Source organism: Prosopis cineraria, unplaced genomic scaffold (assembly GCF_029017545.1).
Source record: "Prosopis cineraria cultivar Desert tree isolate PC_DT_omini unplaced genomic scaffold, ASM2901754v1 PC14, whole genome shotgun sequence".
Classification (NCBI taxonomy): Eukaryota; Viridiplantae; Streptophyta; class Magnoliopsida; order Fabales; family Fabaceae; genus Prosopis; species Prosopis cineraria.
The window spans coordinates 6,763,333-6,783,751 of NW_026555345.1; the positions used below are offsets into that span (position 1 = coordinate 6,763,333).

At 30.8% G+C, this 20,419-nt stretch overlaps 1 protein-coding gene and 1 long non-coding RNA gene across 7 annotated transcripts; one reads left to right on the forward strand and one right to left on the reverse strand.

The window, feature by feature from the left end:
* The first annotated feature begins 654 nt into the window (after positions 1 to 654).
* LOC129292714 (uncharacterized) lies at positions 655 to 19,007 on the forward strand. The gene is made up of 6 exons (XR_008588951.1): positions 655 to 777; positions 912 to 1,022; positions 1,975 to 2,047; positions 2,188 to 2,294; positions 14,856 to 14,934; positions 18,874 to 19,007. It is a non-coding gene; the product is annotated as an uncharacterized LOC129292714 (long non-coding RNA).
* On the reverse strand, positions 15,018 to 17,010 carry LOC129292712 (transcription factor DICHOTOMA-like). Of its 6 annotated transcripts, none has more exons than XR_008588947.1 (3): positions 15,771 to 17,010; positions 15,278 to 15,442; positions 15,018 to 15,181 (listed from the first exon to the last, which is right to left on the reverse strand). XR_008588947.1 is itself a non-coding variant. In XM_054930325.1 (3 exons), exons 1-2 carry the CDS (start codon positions 16,780 to 16,782, stop codon positions 15,579 to 15,581), a joined length of 1,038 nt encoding a protein of 345 aa, XP_054786300.1. In that variant the 5' UTR covers positions 16,783 to 17,010; the 3' UTR covers positions 15,018 to 15,442; positions 15,558 to 15,578. The 6 variants fall into 6 exon arrangements, 2 of the variants coding, with proteins under 2 accessions (XP_054786300.1, XP_054786299.1); XR_008588950.1 differs by adding an exon at positions 15,528 to 15,604 and having other exon boundaries at positions 15,018 to 15,442; XM_054930325.1 differs by adding an exon at positions 15,558 to 15,604 and having other exon boundaries at positions 15,018 to 15,442.
* Positions 19,008 to 20,419: the final 1,412 nt, after the last annotated feature.

The following is a 20,419-nucleotide window of genomic DNA, read 5'->3' on the forward strand; positions in this document are numbered from 1 at the left end:
AATTTATATGAATTAAAAAATTAGAGTATAGATTTGAACAGTGTAAACAAAAATTGGAAAAGGAATTTATCCTAAATATTATTGCCCAACCTCGCATAGACCCCCCTTTTAAAAATCGTGCTGCTTTCTCTCTCTTTTCTCAACATCTCCAATCTCCATTTGTGATGATTGAAATTGTCAATATTGAGAAATATTTTTACCAAGTAGAACAAGTACATTATTAGTCGACATTCACTACACTTTCTGATCAAGAATTCACTAGAAGGTTGTGATCCTTTAAAATTTTAAAGAAATTTACACGCTAATCTAAATTTGGAAATATTTTCTCTAACCTAAATCATGTAAATTAAACCATCTGCTGAAAGCTGATAGCATTTCCATTTCCATATATATTAAACTGCAAAACCCTCATTCCAAGTCAAGAAGAACCTTCACAGGCCAAAATAAATCATGAAGAACCTTACGCAGTCACTTTTTTCCATAGCTTCAGAACCCTATAGAACTAGTGTGAAGCTATCTTCTTCACTTTTCTGAAGCGACGAACCACAACATGTAGTCATCGAATACTTTTAAATACCAAATGCCTCATCTCAACTTGTGCTATCTATCTGTTACTATTACTCTCTCTCTCTGTCTCTCTCTCAAGCTTCTTCTACAGTTCCTTTCAATTAGTTTCTGAGGTATATTACTATGTGCATTTCCAGCTATTCCTCACCTGTCTGCTCATAAACCCATAAGTTCACTGCTCTTCTTTGAAAGAGCAACGCCTTCTTTCATGTAAACTCTCTCTCTCTCTCTCTCTCTCTCTCTCTCTCTCTCTCTCTCTCTCTCTCTAACAAGCGCTCTTTCATCTTTCCTATTTCTGTGTGCTCGAGAGTTTGTTAACTTTCAGAAGATTTCTGATTTTTCAGGTGAAATCTTAATCTCTACGAGAATGAAGACTCTAATCAAGTTGACTTCACTTTTTGGTGAAGTTAGTGATACTTGATCGCCACCATCCACATCACCATTTTCACCTCCTGGTATGTGTTTTTACGGATGCTTTCTTCTGCATCTGTCTTCTTCAGATTTCTTTGTTTCAGTCTATATATCTTACTCTGTTTGGTGCACATTGATTATAGTATTCCATAATATATTCCTTATTCGCATAAATGAAACAAATTCTAGCTAGTACTACATAATAATGTCTCTTTAATTTAGTATCATGCATCTCGATAATACATGATCATTATATTGTCCATAATATTATGATAAGATGATCTGTCAGACTCATTGGCTTCTAATTAAGAAGCAAAAAGAATTCGTTCAAAAAAAAAAAGAAGCAAAAAGAAAGAGAAAGCCATTAGGAATTTAGAATTTAGATCTAAAATATAAGAAAGGTTGGGGTGGGAGATGTTTTCCTCTAGGCATTTTTCTCTCCATTATCTGTCAATTTCAGCTTGTTTTTTAGTTCCATGTCAAGTCTTAATCGTTAAAGACTTTATATTTCAGTGCTTGGTGCACAAGCATGATGATACTGTGCGCGATATCATTTTTCCTGTTTCAATAAAGGAAACAATTTCTAAGAAAATTGTCATGTTGTATTTAATGCTCGAATCATTATCTCAAGTATCATGATATCCGAGTGTCTCTGGGAATTCCCAAGAGCCAAAAAAGACAAAAAGAAAAATATCAAGAGCTCTTCAGGATTAAGATCATGAATTTTGAAGCTCCACTAGTTCAAACAAAAATCAGGAATAAAAAAATCAATTAATTATTTAACATTGTACTTTGAACAAGCTCAAGCAACAATGTGAGAAAGTTCACATAAAGCATAGTAGCTAGAATACAGTGCTATATAGTTAAGTAGCTTATTATATTATTTTTTTTTATCTGCTTGTAGTATTATTTGAAGAATATATGAATTTTGTTTTACGTAGATATACAGTAGCGGCCATAGTCAAGCTGCAGATTTTCTGGTTTATTACTTTTCAGGGAAAAGAAACTGACTTTTTGATGATACAATGAATGAAGGAGCAGACAATATGGAAGCGAACCATGTAAAAAGGTCTCTGCTACATATCTGGGCATAAGCGGCAATGATTACCTTTTATATGTCTTTATTTTCTTTGCATTTTTATATATAGCTTGTGTTGGAAGAAGAATCTTGTTCACTGTTTGATCATTTTCAGAATTTTTTTTATTTAGGGTTTTAGAGAGGGCATTATTATCTAATGGCCGTACAGATGGGTACCATACAGCAGTGAGCTGCATGTTCAAATTTAACGGGACTACATTATCTGCTACAAGCCAAGGTAAGGCCAGTCTTGAAATTTTGTTCTCTACAATGTTGTGATGGCCGTATATACCTTAATTTCATCTTTTTAATTTGTCTATTATAAAAAAACTACACTATGGTTTGATATTTTGCATAGTATTTGAGATTATAAGTTATACTATTCATTCATAACTTGTAAGCTGTGAGTTTTCTATATATTATTTTAATATATTGAATATGCACACACACATATACTCTATTTCTCATATTTGCATGAAACTAGACAATATGAATGCTATGCATCAATATATATATATATATATATACACGCACTCTGTTGATATCGATGATACATACATATATATACACACGTATTAGTTGTAGGTTATAAGATTTTTAGCTTTGTGGTACTTGATTTTTATTTATTGAGCATTTGGTTTGATGTATTACTTGGATCCAATTCTTTAAAAATTACCGTTAATTTCAAACTTTGAACATCACACACAAACATGCGTATCAATATGGAATAAATCATTGCAATGGTTGAAACTGAAGTTGCTTTTGCTAAAGGAAGCAGAGCTGAAAGGATTAAATGACATAATTACTGTGCGTATGTGTGTATGTCCCTCCATCTAGTAAAAACCTGAATCATTAAACATAAAAGAAACCAAGAAGACATGGCACAAACTTGGAAAATTGGAGGTCAGAGAGGGGGCCGGAAAAAAGTAGATTCAAGAATTCATATATTAAACTAAACTCTAGACTCGTATCTTACACAGAGTTCAGGATAAGTTATACTATTTCTAACTTTATGAATATTGTGGTTTTTATAAATTTTATATTAGACATAAATAAGGATTCAAATCTTACATCTGGCCTAGTGAGCATCAAAGATTTGAAGACCAATAGGATGAAGGAAAAGAAAATGATAATCATGCTAGTGGGATCAAGAAATTGCCATGGACCACCTGAGGCATCATGAGGAGCAATTGACAAAGACACTGCCAGCTTATAAACTCCACAAAACTCCCACTATATAAGAGTCTGATCTACCCTTAAAGTGTTGCAATGATTAAGATAGAGGTGGAATATATATCATCCTGCCTGTGGTTAAGTTCAATGTGACTTGTCATGACAAGAAACCGATAAGCTTGACATCTTTAATCTGGTCGATGGATTTATCACTTAGCATTTGCTTTTATTGAGGTTGACTGTCACTTTCTTCAGTGAATATCACTTTCTGAACCACAAAAAACCATATATTTCCAATTTCAACCAACGTATGTTTATATGATACAACATGCATTATATTGTAATCTATAAAACTGGACACTTCATTTCATCTATTAATTAGATGAAGTTAAATGAGTTTTAGGATTTAGATTTGACGTGACATATTGATGACCTTGTGTGTGTGTGTGTGTGTGTGTGTATTGGGGTCTTTGGAGCAACTTTGATGGGATTTTTTTGGGAAGAAAGTTAGGTAAATAAGAATATCCACCTAGGGGTGGGTTTGGTATAATATAATTATTAAAAAAGGGGTGTGGGTGAATGTGTATTAAGAAAGAGTTTTAAAATTTTCCTAAATCCATATACTTTGTCAATTTTGTTAAAGTCATCACTCACAAAATATCATCCCATATGATGAATAATGCTCAATATGTTCTAGTTAATTAGGGTTTGATTTCAAAATTAATAGATATATTTTCACATAAGTACAAAATGTTGGAGCTAATAAAAGCAAATCTATCCATAGTTCAAGCATTCATAGATGAATCGTAACTATTTCATTGAATAGAAGATTTTAATGTTCTAGTAGTTTGAGATATTGGTGAGACTTAACCCAGTCCCTCATTGGAAAAGGAATGAGCATGTCAAGAATATCAAGAGAAGTTATTTGCTGAAAATTATAGATAATGCTTTTCAGTGCATCTAGCAAAGCATTTATTTTGAAATAAACTGACTTATCTCAAATTTTAAATATAAATTTTAAAATCAAAATTTGAATTAAAATAATGATTTTCCAGTATTTATTTAAAGTCCTATGGGCTAAGTCCCAGGTTAAAATAAATTAGAGCCTTTTATAAGTCTTCCCTTTTCCTACAATAATTTTTCTAGAAAGATAGTTTGGAAGAGATTTTGTAGTGTGTCTTGTGTTTATATATATCAAGTACTATATATACATGTAAAAATATTTTCATTTATTTGAACATGCATGGACAGAAGGCTTCTTCTCATGTAGTACTCTTCACTTGCTCATGTTCTCTTTAACGTGGAATATAATTTAAATTTCACTGATATCATAAACTATTCTAACACATAAAATGCAGAAAAATCATGTATAAATGGAGAGAGATCGTCTTTGCATCCATGAAAGTTTAAATCATCTCAGTTAGAAACAAATGAAAAATTACAAATTCATAACATTTAACCCAAATGTTTTATGCATTCATTAATGAAGCTTGGTGCTTGCAGTCACAAAAACACACACACACAAACTGAGATGTGAGCGTGACTGAGAAAAAATGATACGTGGTGCGGGGTTAGGTAAGGGTTGTTGTTGGTGATGGCTTGAGGAGATGGGAATGAAGAACTCGAGCCTTTAAACGTACGACCACATAGGTTAAGAGGTTATATAGGAGCTAAGGTTGCAGGAAATCCTCGAGCTGTTAAGATTCTGGCACTTTCAGATTCAGATCAGACCCTAGCTATAATAATATTCAGACACTATGATGAATCTTCATAATTACTTTAATAATATAATCGCCAGCGATTCAGACGCTATAGCATGAATGAATCTTCATATCTTAAGTGAGTATATACGTTCACAATGGTGGTTTTGAATAGCTTAGATTTAGTGATCAAGTTAACTATATTTTCCAACGATTCAATGTAATTTGTTTAGAAAATAAGAAAAATAAAATGAAAACAATTTCAAGATGTTTTTATTTTTTAACAATTTAGAAAACAATTAAATCCAAAATACTTATCTAAATGAGTTTTTTTTAATTTTTTTCAAACCAAACAAAGCCTAAGTTCCTGAATAGTGATTTTATATGGAGGGTTTGTTTAATTTATAGCTTGATGATCCTCGTTAGGATGAATGTGGTTTTATAGGAAATCAAAATATTTCTAGTTAGATGCATGAAAGACGGGATACGCCAAAATAAAACCATGAAATTTTTATAGTTATTTTCTTTCCTTTAAACAAAGAGTACAAAACCTATAAATTTTATCAAAAACCTTAACTTGTGAAGGAACAATACCATATTTACATTGAGAATTCTAGACAAACGAGCATTCCACACACACACACACACACACACAAATCTAGTTAGGACCCTTGAATTAAGATGATAAAATCTGTAACATAAGACAGAAACTCATACTCTAGTCACGATAACAACAGGAGACGATCAGAGAGAACAAAAATATATAAAAGCAAGCAAAAATAGAAGAGACATGTACACCTACTTACCACCCTATTTACACGCAGACATATTGCTACTTTACTTAAATTTGGTTCAAAAAACTAATAAAAGCAAAAAAGGGTTGCCTTGTCTTTAGGATCAAGCTTCACATCTTAGGATTTGCTCTAGAAATGTCTAAATTTTCCTTTAACAAAAATGACATAATCTGCCAGCAAATTAAAATTATTTCCTCCTTGGTTTTGATGCTTTATTGATATTTTCTTAATTTCTTTCCATCTTCCATGTTAATTGAACAACTCCTTGAATTCTTTAGCCTTCCTTTCACTGAATTGCCAATAATTACTTCTACTACAGTATATTAAATTTAAATTGATTTAAAGCTAGGAGAAAATTGAATTCAGATTGATTGATCCACTATCATTTACAAGGCTCTCATTTTCCCAAACAATTTGTTTCTTAATAAACCTTACGGCGTATTCTAGGCATTTTAGTTGTATTTTCTAGTTTGTGGAGTGGGATATTTAATCTAGCAATGATCATTCGCATAATCTTAAAATGTTTCTATGCTTTAAAGGTATTAAACTCCTTGGGCTGTAGGAATGGATTTGACTTTCAACAGTGCTGAGCCAATTTTTAATATGCCCAACTGGATTTGTACGTTCACAAACATGCAGAGATAAGTTCAAACAGTTAAAAAGAATATTAATCTTAAGTTGATAAAATCATACAACAACAATGTCTGACCACATTTGTTCCAGGCTTATAACGTAAATATCAATATTGTACTTGTTTTATAATTAAAATTAGAAATGATGTTTGTTAAAGTAAAGTTTCATTTTCATGAGTTATAGAGTAACATAAATCAATTTATTTAATAGAAGGAAATTTCAATAATCTTAGACTTCGGTACAAATTGTTTGATTTCTCATTTATAGGATCCAAACCGACGTTAGAGTCAAAGCAACCATGGCCTATCTTGGCTGCTTGTTATGTTTCCTACCTAGCTGTGCTTGAAGCAAGGAAAACTAACCCCAAAACTCACGCTTAAGTCAAATCAAAAAGCAACTACTTCATATTGAGAAAATCTTGACAGATTTTGCAGACAGGTTTGAAAACGTATACATAGATCCTCATGACCTGGTCAATGGCTAGAATATCGATAATGGAGACATTTCTATAAACTTAATGTTGAGAAAATCTTTACTTTTAGCCTCTATAATTTTATTCAATTTTCGGTTTAGTGAATCATTATAGTTGAAATCCTTTTAAATCTATAAATAATTTTATATGATGTTTTGGACATGTAAGATTTATAATAACAAATGATAAAAGTATAAATAATGAAGTAAAGTTAACTCCCATATATATAGGTAACTATGACAAAGTATGCATTATGAACTAAACTAACTACACAAAAATTAAGCCTATATAAGGATTAAATTTACAATTAAATGAAAGTATAAATAGCAAAAGTACAACTTTTCTCAAAAATATATTATGTGCATTTTAATCTTTGGATGTGTTCATATCTGCGTATGATCTTAAAATTGTCTTCAGCTAGAAACGTTCCGCGGAATATTGAAAATTGGTTTTAAAGAAACAACATAATCCAAAAAGTATTCAATAAATAAATAGTTTGATTTTATATTTATGTCATATCAATAAATAACAGATAAAACAGTGATGGATATTATAGTTTTATTTTTGTTTAAACCATCCTTATTCCTATCTAATTAAATTTTACCAATATGCAAGCTCAGAAATATAATCGACCTTCTAATTAATTTCCTATAATCATTTCACTAAAAATATACAGCAACATCTGATCTATGTAGGATAATCACTCTTATAATTTGATTTTCTTCTTAGAACCAAACACCTATGAAAGTAACCTACTATATATCTGATCAGCATCTCACCATCCATTTTAATCAATTTAAGTTTGGCCATGATTATTATTATTATTAGTTATATTATTCGTTGATTATCTGATTAGATATACACACATACATGGATATTAAAATCTTCTAGAGATTGAGGATATGCAATTAATGGTGGTTGAGCCATCGCTTTTGGGTTTTAGAATTATTTGCTGACATGCATGTGTGTCTGCGTCTTTGTGTGCATTTCATTTTCTGAAGCAACTATAGGTTTAAAAGTCATTGGCAATAGATTATAAATCTCATGTACCTCAGTTTAATTTAAAAAAATTAAAAAGAGAAAAACTCAAATTTTGTTGATTAATTAGATATCTATCTTAGTCTAGCTATCCCAAACATTAACACATTTTTTATATTGACCACATAAACTTTATTTTGTGATGTACATGCAACCACTAGACCACTATTGACTTTGATTATTATTAAGGATATTAAAAGGAAAGAAGTTATTAATGGAGGATAAAATGGGAAATTTTATATGAACCTATTGATCATCATCACGTACCAACATAAGAGATTGTTTGGGCTAAAACAGAGATGTTCCACGATGGATCAAAAAATAATGAAATGATTGATTGAAAAATTGAATAACATCACATGCCTAGATCGATTGGTAGGGACAAAATATACTCTAGTGTGATTTAATGGCTTGTCTGCATTTTATTTCTAAGTGAGACCAACTTTTAAAAGTCACAAGTCACAACACTACAATAGAAGACAGGTATCAAATTACAAAAAGAATTACAAGCTAATTAATTAATGAAAGACTCTGATTTCAGAAAATAACAAAAACAGGTCAAAAATTCGAATATTAGATAAAATTATTAACCTCAATTATAAACAAGTTTCCGGATTATATACGTGTCTTTTTTTTTTTTTTTGACCAACAATACACATTGTATCATCCATATCAGTATATTATGCCAACTTGCATGACAATAACATTAACGATGAGATATGGAAGAAAATGATAGTGTTTCAAGACAACCGCGTAGTTAATATTAATGTACTTTGTAATGTCTCATTAATGGGATAGAAAATCCATCAATAATGTTGATATGGGTAGATTTACAGTCATTTTCGAACTTATTAAATATATCCTGTTACATTAACTTGGTCTAGTGCTAGTATGTCCTCTCTTTAGGTTATGACAACTAACTTGCCCCCCCCCCCACAACTTTAATCCTGTGTGATCATATCTAGAACTATAGGCAGCATGTGATACGTTTGATTACATCCATGTTGCTACTTTTGAAAAACCTCTCAAAGGTGCGATTGATTGTAATTATTAATGAGAAAGTTACGGCTGGCTATTATAGTCTATAAATTGTTGCTTTCTATACTCCCATTGGTTAAAAGTTTATGGACCAAAATCTCAACGAATAATCTAGATAATTTCCATTAAAAAAATAATCTAGATAATTTTACTTTCCTATAGTGGAATAAGGTTTGAAGTATGCTCTCTCTGGATCATAATATAAGTTATTTTTTAAATGTTAGACTTGGTTTAAAATATAAGATTTTGGTATGTTATATATTTTTTTTCAATCACACCCTTACTTTATTGAATAATTAATAGTAATATTTTGAATAAGTCAAATATTATATTTATCATGCTTAAACGCACAATCAAAAAAATATAGAAATTTAGAAAATAAAGATTTTAATCAACCTTTTTTATAAATGAAAATTAGTTAACAATGACTTATATTAGATCTGTAAAAAGTATATCTTTTTAGACATTTTTATGATCATTTTCATTCATATGTCCAAAAATATATAAAACTAAGTTTATGCAAAGTGGCTAGTATTTTAGTTCTTAATATGAATACGCGTGTTTAAAGGTTTACTTAACTAGTTGAGGACAAGACTCGAGATTTGTTTGAAGCATATTGTGCCAATTTAGGATTAATTTATATATGTGAATATGTAAAAATACTCGTTAAAGAAAGGTGTCTTTTAATTAGCATCATATAAATATAGATACAAATAAAAATCTTCCATGCATTGCTAGAACTTGGATTATGTTAGTATATCGATATTAATTCTGTTGTTTTATAATGAACCGATAATTTACAGATATAGGAATTTTTGTTGTTGTCGGAATCACTACTCTCAAATTAAATGCTAATGAATCAGATCAGTAGAGCAGAATATATACAATTATAAAATTATTCGGAAAAATCATTATACTCAAACATTGTTTAACACACATGTAACTATTATATAACACACCCAGGGTTTTTGGTTCAAAGATTAGAAAGGTAATTTATTTCTGCATGCTGGGATAAAACAAAATATACAATATTTATCGTATTTATATGGCTATTTCAAGGCATCATTAGTAGCATCTAGTTCTTTTGAGACCAACAACCTCAAATTGCTCAACCTCCTATACTCTGAGGTTGAATTCCTTAAATGTCAAAGTCAATAACAATTAAACTTTATAGGTTAGGGATTTGACTTTGATGCCATATGACACAACTCAGGGAAACTATATATGATTAGACCAATAACTATATACTTAAGCTTCTAATTAGGTCTAGAGGCGCTAGATGAACAGGTATTTCAAACATCCAATATATATATGTGTGTGTATGTATGTATTCGATCAGTAATTAATGAGTTCTCATTAGTGCTTAATTAAATATCAAAATTATACTTGAAATTGATGAGTTTGACAGAGTTTGATTTAACATTCAAGGTCTTTTTTTGGCCACAAGATTTTGATATCTTCTTGCATATTAATGAGTGAAGAAAGTAGCCATTAGTCAGTATAAGTTCTCCCTTGTTCCTCATTTTGCTTTTAACTTCTGCATGCCTGTCTTCTTCGTTAATGTCCTTTCCTTTTAATTTTATCTCAAAATTATGCTTCCATCATTAGTTGGCGCTTTTATGAAATGACTAGAGAAAAAAAGAGAAACGCAAAGTAAATATAAAAAAATAAACAATAAAATATAAAAAAACCACAATGCTATTAATATATTATAAATAATATGTCTCATTTTACATTCTACATATAAATATATAGAACCCACCTTAATGGTTTTTTTCCACCTTAAAATAACCCGCCCTAGTTACGAATATAAACTTAAACTGAAAGTTTTGAGTTTCGTTTTCAAATTCAGTGTACCAAAAAAGAAAAAACCTTATAAGTTCTAACTCTAAAATGATAGATATATGAACCTGTGCCTTTGGTAAATGTCTTTTCCCAGTAATCTATCCAAATATAATTTTCAAAAATATATATGAACTAGTTTAAAGACTAAGAAAAGCCAGACCTAAAAGAAAAGACTGAGGTATGATATAGAAAAGTATGGGGGAAAATTTAGTGTTTTTCTAACTTTGAAACTAATTATATCATGGGATTTTTTTTCCTACTGAGCAGCCAAAAAAATTATATTGCTTACAAAAATACTTGTCATGTTGTTATTAATTAATTAATTACATAATAAATGCTTAAGAAATTAAGCTAACAAATATTATGTGTCTAGAAGCTAAGGGCATGCGTAATTGGCAAAAGATTTAGGTTCTAACATAATCATTTTTTGTCGGGGACAAAAGCACTTTAAATGGGTCTTGTCCTAAAAGGTCATATAGTAGAGATACATTAAAAAGCTAATAACCTCATTAATGTTTCCTCTCTAGTTTTTATTTTACTTTGTTGCTCCTTAAAAATGCCAATAAAATAAGAGGTGTTTTAGTTGAAAACAATTTAACAAGTCATGATTTGTGAACAGTGCTGTCTGCAACATATAGTAATTCATTCCCTCTGACTCAGTATATATACCATTGATTTTTTTAAAAGAAAAATATAAATAGATGCATACTAATTAAATAATCAACTTCCTTTACAATGTTGGACTTTTAATTGATACAAATTTACTAAACAAAATAGACTTAGCAATTATTTCCCTCTAAACAATAACATGTACTTTAACTTGGATTTAATTTAAATTTAAATACTTGAATTCACCATATATGTAGACATCTTATACATTAAACTCATAATTAGAGAGTTATAATATCTGCTCTTAATTCTTACTCTAATATGTGAACATTCCCAAAAACTTATATAAGAATTGTGACTATGGGAAAAAGAATTGAAAATATGTGTCATATCCCTTGGAAGCATGGCTCCACGACCAATTAGACTTCTCTAGGATTTTCATCGTACAAATTTCAGCTGAACTCTGTTGACTTTTGTGTAGTAGAATTGAGTAATGTCCAGATGCAGGTCCATCTTTGAAATTTATGTAATCTTATAAAAATAATTGTATACGTACAACAAGTAATGCATTCAACAACATCAACAATAACAAGCATTATTTCATTAAATATAGTTACATATTTGGATTAAACAATTTTATTGTACTCTATTATTAACTAAGCTTTTTAGAATATTATTAATCAAAACATCTTATTCAACTATTTTCATAAGTATTTTTTTTTTTTTTTAGTTTTTCTCTACTCCTCCAAACAAGGCTCAAGGTTGTTTATTTTACTTTCATCATCGAAGGCTTCTATACATAGTTAAACTATCTCAAATAATTTTCTATCATCTTTTCCTCAATAAATGCCACACCAACTTTTTTCTGTATATGCTCATTTTAAATTTTATCTTTTGTTTATGCTTACATATTCATTTTAATATTCTCATATATACTAGTTCAATTTTATATTCTTGTTGTCCATTTAAAGCCTAACATTTACTATCATATAATATGACTTATCATATATATATATATATATATATCAATTCGATAAATTATTTTTAAAGTTTATTAAGTATCTTCTGATCACAAATAACTCTTGCAATCTTTTTCCATTTAAACCATCTAACTTGTATCCTATGTGTAACATCTCCATCAATTTTTCCTTCATTTTGCATAAATGCTCACAAATATCTAAACTTTTTTATTTGTAGTATGATTTGATCTCCCAATCTCTTTTTCAAATTTTTAGTGACTAACCTTTCATCAAAATTGCAATGCATATATTCCATCTTACTTCTAGTTAGGCCGTCAAATAAAAAAAATCCAAAAAGAAAGAAATGAGTTGTAGGAGAAGCAAAATCTTATAACAGTTACACTTTTGTGCTTTTTACTCTTTAAATACATGATTTGATAGTTATAAAGAATTAAGCCTAATTCATTTACTCCCTAGTGAGAGCCTAAGCTTGTTATGAAATTCCTGATTCATTAATCCCCCTGTTATCTGAGATATATTTCTGGTCTACAAAGATGATTTCAATCTCTATAATTTTCCCAATGTCATCCTTCAAGAAGTACTAATTAATATAATTAACATGGATTTTAAGACATATTTAATTGGATCATCCATAGCATTTATATGTCGAAAAAGTCTGACATAAGCGAATATGGTTTTATAAATAGAATCCACATTTTACGATTATACTCACTCTAACTCTCTCAAAATGCATTATATATATATATATATATATATATATATATATTCATTTCCGTGAATAATATAAGGAGATCATATGGTGTACTCGCATGGCTTTTAATACATCAATTTACCTAAAATCAATTCTCAATAGCAATTTGATTCTATTATGTGTATTTTATTTACTTGGTATTTTAACATTCCCTTATGTTTGGAAAAAAAAAACAAGTGAAATTTTAATGTTACATTTTCTTTAATTTAGATTAGATTTAAATCCAAGTAATACTTCTCACTTTCATTTGCTTGAATCAAGAAATTTGGATAAGAATACGACAGAATAAATATCCATTTAAATTCAAGTAAAAATATTACACTTCATCACTTCCCCATTTCCCTCAATTCTCATCAATTCAGGCTTACTTTAGAGACTATAGAATGTCATTCTGCAGGTGCCAGATAGCTTGATTAAAGAAAGATATATATGTTTAGATTTGTTTTATATGTTAATTCAATATTCTGGATAGAAAATGTTCTGCATGCTCTTGAATCAACTCACTCACACATGGCCATACACACACCATACCCCAGCACAAGATATGTAAGTATATGTACATGTACATGTTTATGTATGTTTAAGTTATACTTACATACGGACTTAGACTTTAAAACTTCAGCAATATTGTTTATTCTGTATTAGTTATCTCTCCACAGATTTGTTAGTTAATCCTAAGTCAAGTATTCACCAAATGAAACTTTCAACTCATACATGGAGAGTCTTGGAATATCAGATCTCAGGAGTAGTATAACCTCTCTTATATACCAAAGTACAGCATACATCAATGAGTCAAGATTTAAGAAACCACAAAGATCAGTCCATCTGACTTATCACAAGTTAATTAAGATTTTTAGAAACTGATCAGGTCTTTACAGAAATGTTCAAACTCAGCTCTTCAATAGTGTGTTCAAGATAGGTGTCATAACATTTTTAATTATATATAAAGCATAAACAAGGTGCAAAAATTAATAGATCAAAAAAGGATGATATGGAAAATGAAACTGATCTAGTGTGTGTGAGTGTGCGTAGGATTTAACTGGTATGCAATCTGTTATTTGTGTACAAGACAACAAATCCTTTTAGGGACCAGAAGAATAAAGCTCTGTATAGAAAAAACTTCACTGTCAAGTCTATAAGCTCTTTGGAGCAAAGACAATTGTGAGCACAGACAAACACATGATCCACATAATTCATAAGCCTCAAAAATGGGAACTGGCTAGTAACAAGTTCCAGGGTATGATCATGTGCTATTCTTACTAGAAATGTATAGATTTAATTAGAGATAGCTGAAAATTTGCTCTTCCTATGAAGCAGAAGCAGAAACAAATCATCCATACTTACTAGAACGCTGAGATTGCAAATACATAAAAAGTACTTGAGACATGCTTAATTAATTATAAGGGTATAGAATGCAATAAATGCAAGTGAGATTGTCAGGAGTTGAGTGAATACACATTAGGGCAAAATTGAAATAACGGATCATGAGATTGTTCTAGATAATCAAGTTTGCTTCACAGAGCAACAATAATAATAAGAACCAGAATAACTTAGTCTTTAGAAGATGGCATTTTCTGAAACAACAAGGAAAACCAATAACCAACTTTTGGCATTCTTGTATGATTGATCTTGGAGCTTTCTGTGAGAATTTCTCTGAGGTTTGCTGGCTCCTGTTCTTCCCTCTGTTTGAGTTTTTTTATTGACCTTCAGCATTCTTTTACCAGAATTTATTGGCAGATTTCCCTGATCCATGCCTTGCTTTGCAGAATAAGTTTAGCAGAAATTGGATAAAAGGAGATAAAAGTTGTAGCGTAATCTTCTGAACGTTCTTTTCTTGCATTCAAGGTACGTTACTGCTTGAAATATATATATATATATATATATTTATATATATTTGCAATCATGGAATATATTGGTCCCATGTACTGTAGAACACTAACCAAATAGTTATATAAATAAAGATTAAAAGCTGCTGGAGGGACAGTTCCTGATATACACTAGTTGGCATATTACATAATGTGAACCACACTTTTAAATACTGGTCAGCAATGATACACGCAGCAACCTTGTACGCCAACTGTCATGCCATTTGCTGATAATCATCAGGAGAAAAATCAGTACAAAGAAAGACTACAAAAATAAATAGTAATTGTAGAAAGGGAATAAATATATGGGACAGAAAAGATACTGGTAGGGAGAACACAAGAAAAGAAGATAGCTAGACTCTTTCTTGATTCTGTAGCATAGAGTATTCATAGTCCTGATCATCATAATAAGTTTGGAAAATTAATAACACATTAGTGCTGACGCTGATTGTTGCACTCGTCCCAAGACTTCCCATAGATTTGAAGATCTGCTTAAAAGAAACAGAAAGAAAAAAAATAATTAGGGATCCCAATCAATTCTAAATAACATTAAGATAATAGGTGAGTAAATACTTAATTAAAATTGATCAGTACTTCAACCACCTCATGAACCAGCAATTAAGCTTAGTAGTACAGTAGAGTCTCCAAGGCTGAAGAAATCAAGCCAAAATCAATAAAAACAAAAAAAAACAAAATTTGTTCATGAGAACCGACAAACTTCAGCTCAATAATACAGGTCGAAGGATGCAATAGCTTCAATCCCCAGTCCCAGTGAAAATCAACCAAAAACAATTTTCATAAAATTGGAAAATATACCTGTGGACAGATTCATGTTAGCTACAGTACAGAAATTGGAGCGCCCATTAGTGTCCCAATTTGGAATCGAATTAGGGAATATTGAGTAGTCATGACTGGTAGTAGAAGTACTTATGAGTGTGGTGCTGTTGGTGAAACTTGCTTCCTTGTGATGATTAGGGATCACGAGGTGGTTTTGGGGATGATTAGAATTCATCAGATTAGAAGGCTGCTTCACCTTCGTTTTGATCACAGCACACTCCTCAATCTTCTTATTATGCTGATCTTCTCTTTGTGTTGCCTCACTAGTATCACCACGCACCACCATTAAGCTCTTTCCCTTGTGATTAGTCCTTTCCCTAGCCCTCGCCCTCGCCTTCTCCCTTGACTCCTTCTTCGCCTTCTCCGTCTCTGCCCTCCTCGACCTGCCGGAATCGGAATCCACCCTCTGAGGTGAAACCACTTCATCGCACTCAGAGGAGGAAGAGAAGCTCATGTTGGTGTTGGTGTTGTTGGTTGTCCTGTTGCTTTTCTTCTTGCTTCGAGCTGTGACTTCGAGCTCTTGAATTGCTTTCCTGGACTTGGTGAAGAGCCAGTCGAGAGTATTGCTGGCTTTGTCGAACCCTAACATGTCTTGCAGATCGAAGAACTTGCGGGCGATCTCAATGGACAATCTCACGCGTCGGTCTCTGAGCCCCTGAGATGTGTAAATTTTACTGTGCCTGTCCTTCTTGGAAGGCTTCTTGGTCATGAAATTACCAGAAACGACATTACAATCGAGAGCAATGCTCTGCTGTTTCCCGACCACAGAAGCATAGTCTGAGGGCGCAGCGAGATTGGTTAACTGTTCTGGGATTAGAGTGGGTATGAAGGGGAGAGAAAGTTGATCATGATGGTAAAAGGTGGCATTCGCAGCAGAAGAAGAAGAAGAAGCATTGTTTTCAACAGCTGGAGGATGAAGAAGAGGGTAAGAAGAAGAAGATGAAGAGAAGGGGAAGCAATAGGTGTTGTAATTATTAGTGGGAGTGAACATCTGAAACAAGATTTGGGGTTGAGAAAACCCTAGCCTTTTCTTCTTCCTTTTCTCTGCAATGAAGGAGGACCACAATAATCACACTAAAGAGATACCCCAGAGGGAAAAAAATGAAGCAGGATAGGCTCTATATAATAACTCTAGCTTCTCATCTTCCTATGCCTCCAAGTAACACATAACGCAACCCTTTTTATAGAAAAACCTTTTCCCATAGAAGGGAAACCACTCACCATCCCAGAAAAAGAAACAGTGAGAAAACGAAAGGGGGGGGGGAGAGAGAGAGAGAGAGAGAGACCAGTCACATGGATATATATTATTATTTTCACCACTAAAGTAACAAATATTTAGATTCGTATACACTTGGTTTCCATTACCATATTGATTAACACTTGAGCTGGGCCAGATTCCAGTGGTAAGCGTACTGTGGTAAAAACTTGAAAGTTGAAAGTCTGTGTCTGAGAGAGAGAGAGAGAGAGAGGGAGGGAGGGAGGGAGGGAGAGGGATAAGAAAGAAGGCATGAGGAAGAAGACAAGAAACACATAATTAGTGGGAGGATGTGTCTCATTGAGTCGAAGCAGAGCAGGGACTGACGATGAAAATCACATCATTGAACTTTTAATATCGTTATATATTTTTCGCATAAATAAGTAACAGACACCCACGCACGCAGGTAGAGATATATATATATATATATATATGTATACACGCGCGCGCGCGCGCACAGATGGGGTTGAGCTGAACGGCTGGTGCTTTTAGCACAGTAGATTCTGACTGACGGAGTTAACAGGTTGTGAATAGCAGGCTGCTTCGTTTTTATTCTTTATGGCAACCAAGCTTGTAACGTGAATTTTCTTTAACCGTGAAACCTCATGTCCCAAGATGGTATCCGCAGGCTATTACGCTATATCTTACAGTTTTGAATCCTTTTTGCACCTATTAGCTTCGACACAAAAGGAAAGATATTAGATAACTTTTCGATTGGCTAATTTGAATTTAAATTTAAATTCAAAATTTGTATTTCAAATCTCACCTTTAAAATTTATATATTTAATTTTTTTTTCATATGAAGGGTTTAAAAAATTTTAAATAAAGAACATAAATGGATTGAGATTCGAAATAAAAATGAAAAAGTGATAATAATGAGTTTATCTTATATTTTAATTGATAAGAAATGAGAATAAAATATGAAAAGATGCAAGAATCATAGAGGTATTAATAATAAAAATAGAAAGAGAATAAATTATTTTAAGTAATTGAAATTAATTTCAAACAATTAGAATATAGAAATAATTTGGAATTATAAAGGAATTATAATAAGAAATAAATTTGAATCAAATCTAAATTCATAATTTTTTGTATATTCAAATAAGGAATTTGATTTAAATTCAAATTCTCATTGATCCAAATGCATCATAAGAGTATTTTTCTATGCAACTTTAAATTCTCATTGTAAAAGAAATATATTACATAGCTATGTGATACAATATATATTTTTAAAATTTATAAATTGTAAATATGTTTTCACATATCTTAAAATGATTTTAAAATCTATAAGGAATTTTAGTGATGTGATTGAGGATGAACAATATATTGATATTTGATTCGATTGAAAAACTTTGATTTGTTTTATACTTTCATTAGTATCTTACCATCGCATTATAATTTACACATTTAAAATGTTTTTTTTTCACCATCAATTAAATTTTTTTATAATTATTATTTTATTTTTAAATTCATAAAAAATTCATATTTGTTTAATTTTTTCAACACATAAAACAAATTATATATGCACACACATGACACTCTTGTTTCGTATTCGAACTTCAGAAATTATAGCACTATCCTTCCTCATGCAATGCATAGGGTTTAAATTTAAATGCATATGGTTAACAAGATATATTAGTACTACTGTTGGTAAAAAAAATATTACTACTATACTAAGAAACAATTGATTCTATATTATCACATTATATCGGTATACTAGTAAATATACAATTTTATCATTTCACGTGTATTAGTATTAATATTGATGATTTGAATTATCTGTATTAAATATGGATAAGGTTTTGACTAATTAAGTTCCTCTCATAGAGGGTGAGCCCTTATTTCCTGATGCCTCTCTTCGCGATGGCCACCGGGTGAGTGTCACGGTGAGATTAGGAAGCTGGGAAAGGAGGAGTTGATGGCGTAAGCAAACAATTTATGGTGTGGTTTGTGTGCGCGAGCGACACATTTAATTGAATCTTTAATTGATCATGATTTTAATTTGATTATGATTAATTCTGCTGGAAATTCTTGGTGTGGATATATATCTATGGCTGTTGATTTTGTAAATAGTGGATATGAAAATAGTGCTTTTGGATTAAGAATCAATGGACCATTCATGTTGCTTTATAAGCGTGATTATTATGGATAATATGTGATTGGCTCTGTTCTATTGTGTTTTGTACTGTTCTCGTTTCATGGATGGCAATGGGAAAGTAGTTTTGGCATTTAAGAGGTTGGGACTATCCATGGAGCAAAAGTCTTAAGACATACGACAACCCCTTTCAACTACTATATATCTTGGTTTAAGTTTCTTATAATAAAAAAAAAAAATGAAATGAGTACGGATTTTTTAAATCAACAAAAATTTTAGAACATATTAATACTGTCAAAAAATTTAATAAGTTTATAATTTTATTTTGTTAAATATGTTTATTTTAATAACACAATTTCTCCCCCCATCAATAAGAAGTAAAAGAAAAAATTTATAATAAAAAATTAATAACATCACTTACACATATATAGGACCAAAAAAAAAAATAGCATTCGCTCTTTTTGCCTTGTAATTACATAAGACCGATTGAGTATCTCATTAATAGTTAATGAAGCCGTTAATTTTGACTAGAGCAATACTAAAAGAAAGGAAAAAAAAAAAGTTAATGTTGATGGGATGGGATGGAAGGGGCTCAATTTTCTCTACTCAGGTTGATGATTGAAACTTCGTGAATAGCAAAAACAAAGGGGAAAATCATATATATGTCTGCAATTTCAAAAATAAGTTTTAGGACCACAAAATAACTAATTTAAAAATATTACAAGTAACTAATCAGGATCACAAAATTATGAAATTAAGTTTTAGGATGATCATGGTCTTTTTTTATAATTTCAAAAATAATAATTTGAATAAAATGCTCTTGGTAACCAAGTTTGTAAGTTTGGGAGTAAAAAAAATTTCTAATTTAAATAATTAAAGTGATTTCATAATTTTCTTAAACTAAATTTTTAATTCAATTAAAGTGATTCTAATACTGATAAATTTTACGTTGGCTACTTGCAAGCCTGGTGATCAACTTTCCAAGTCCTGAAGTAAAAAAAAAAAAAAAATCAACTCGAATAAAGTGATTATATAACCTCCTCCATCTAAATTTTCAATTTCAATAATAGCAAATTTTAAATTGACCAATTGTATGTTGGAGATTAAAATTTTTTTTCTAACTCAAGTAAAGTGATTTCATAACCCCTTCAACTAGATTTCCAATTCAATTTAAGTAAGCCCACCACCAGTAGATTTTAAGTTGACATTTAAATAAAACATTTTAGTCAAAGTATTATTTTTAAAACTACAAAAAAGGACATTGGTACTAAAATATCA

Bases quoted from the DNA above. Each gene is read 5' to 3' on its own strand.
- LOC129292712 (XM_054930324.1), bottom strand. From the start codon at position 16,782: ATGTTCACTCCCACTAATAATTACAACACCTATTGCTTCCCCTTCTCT. The intron at 15,443-15,770 runs GTATATTTTCCA...TCTTTTAAGCAG, and splicing joins TAACATGAATCTGTCCACAG to ATCTTCAAATCTATGGGAAG.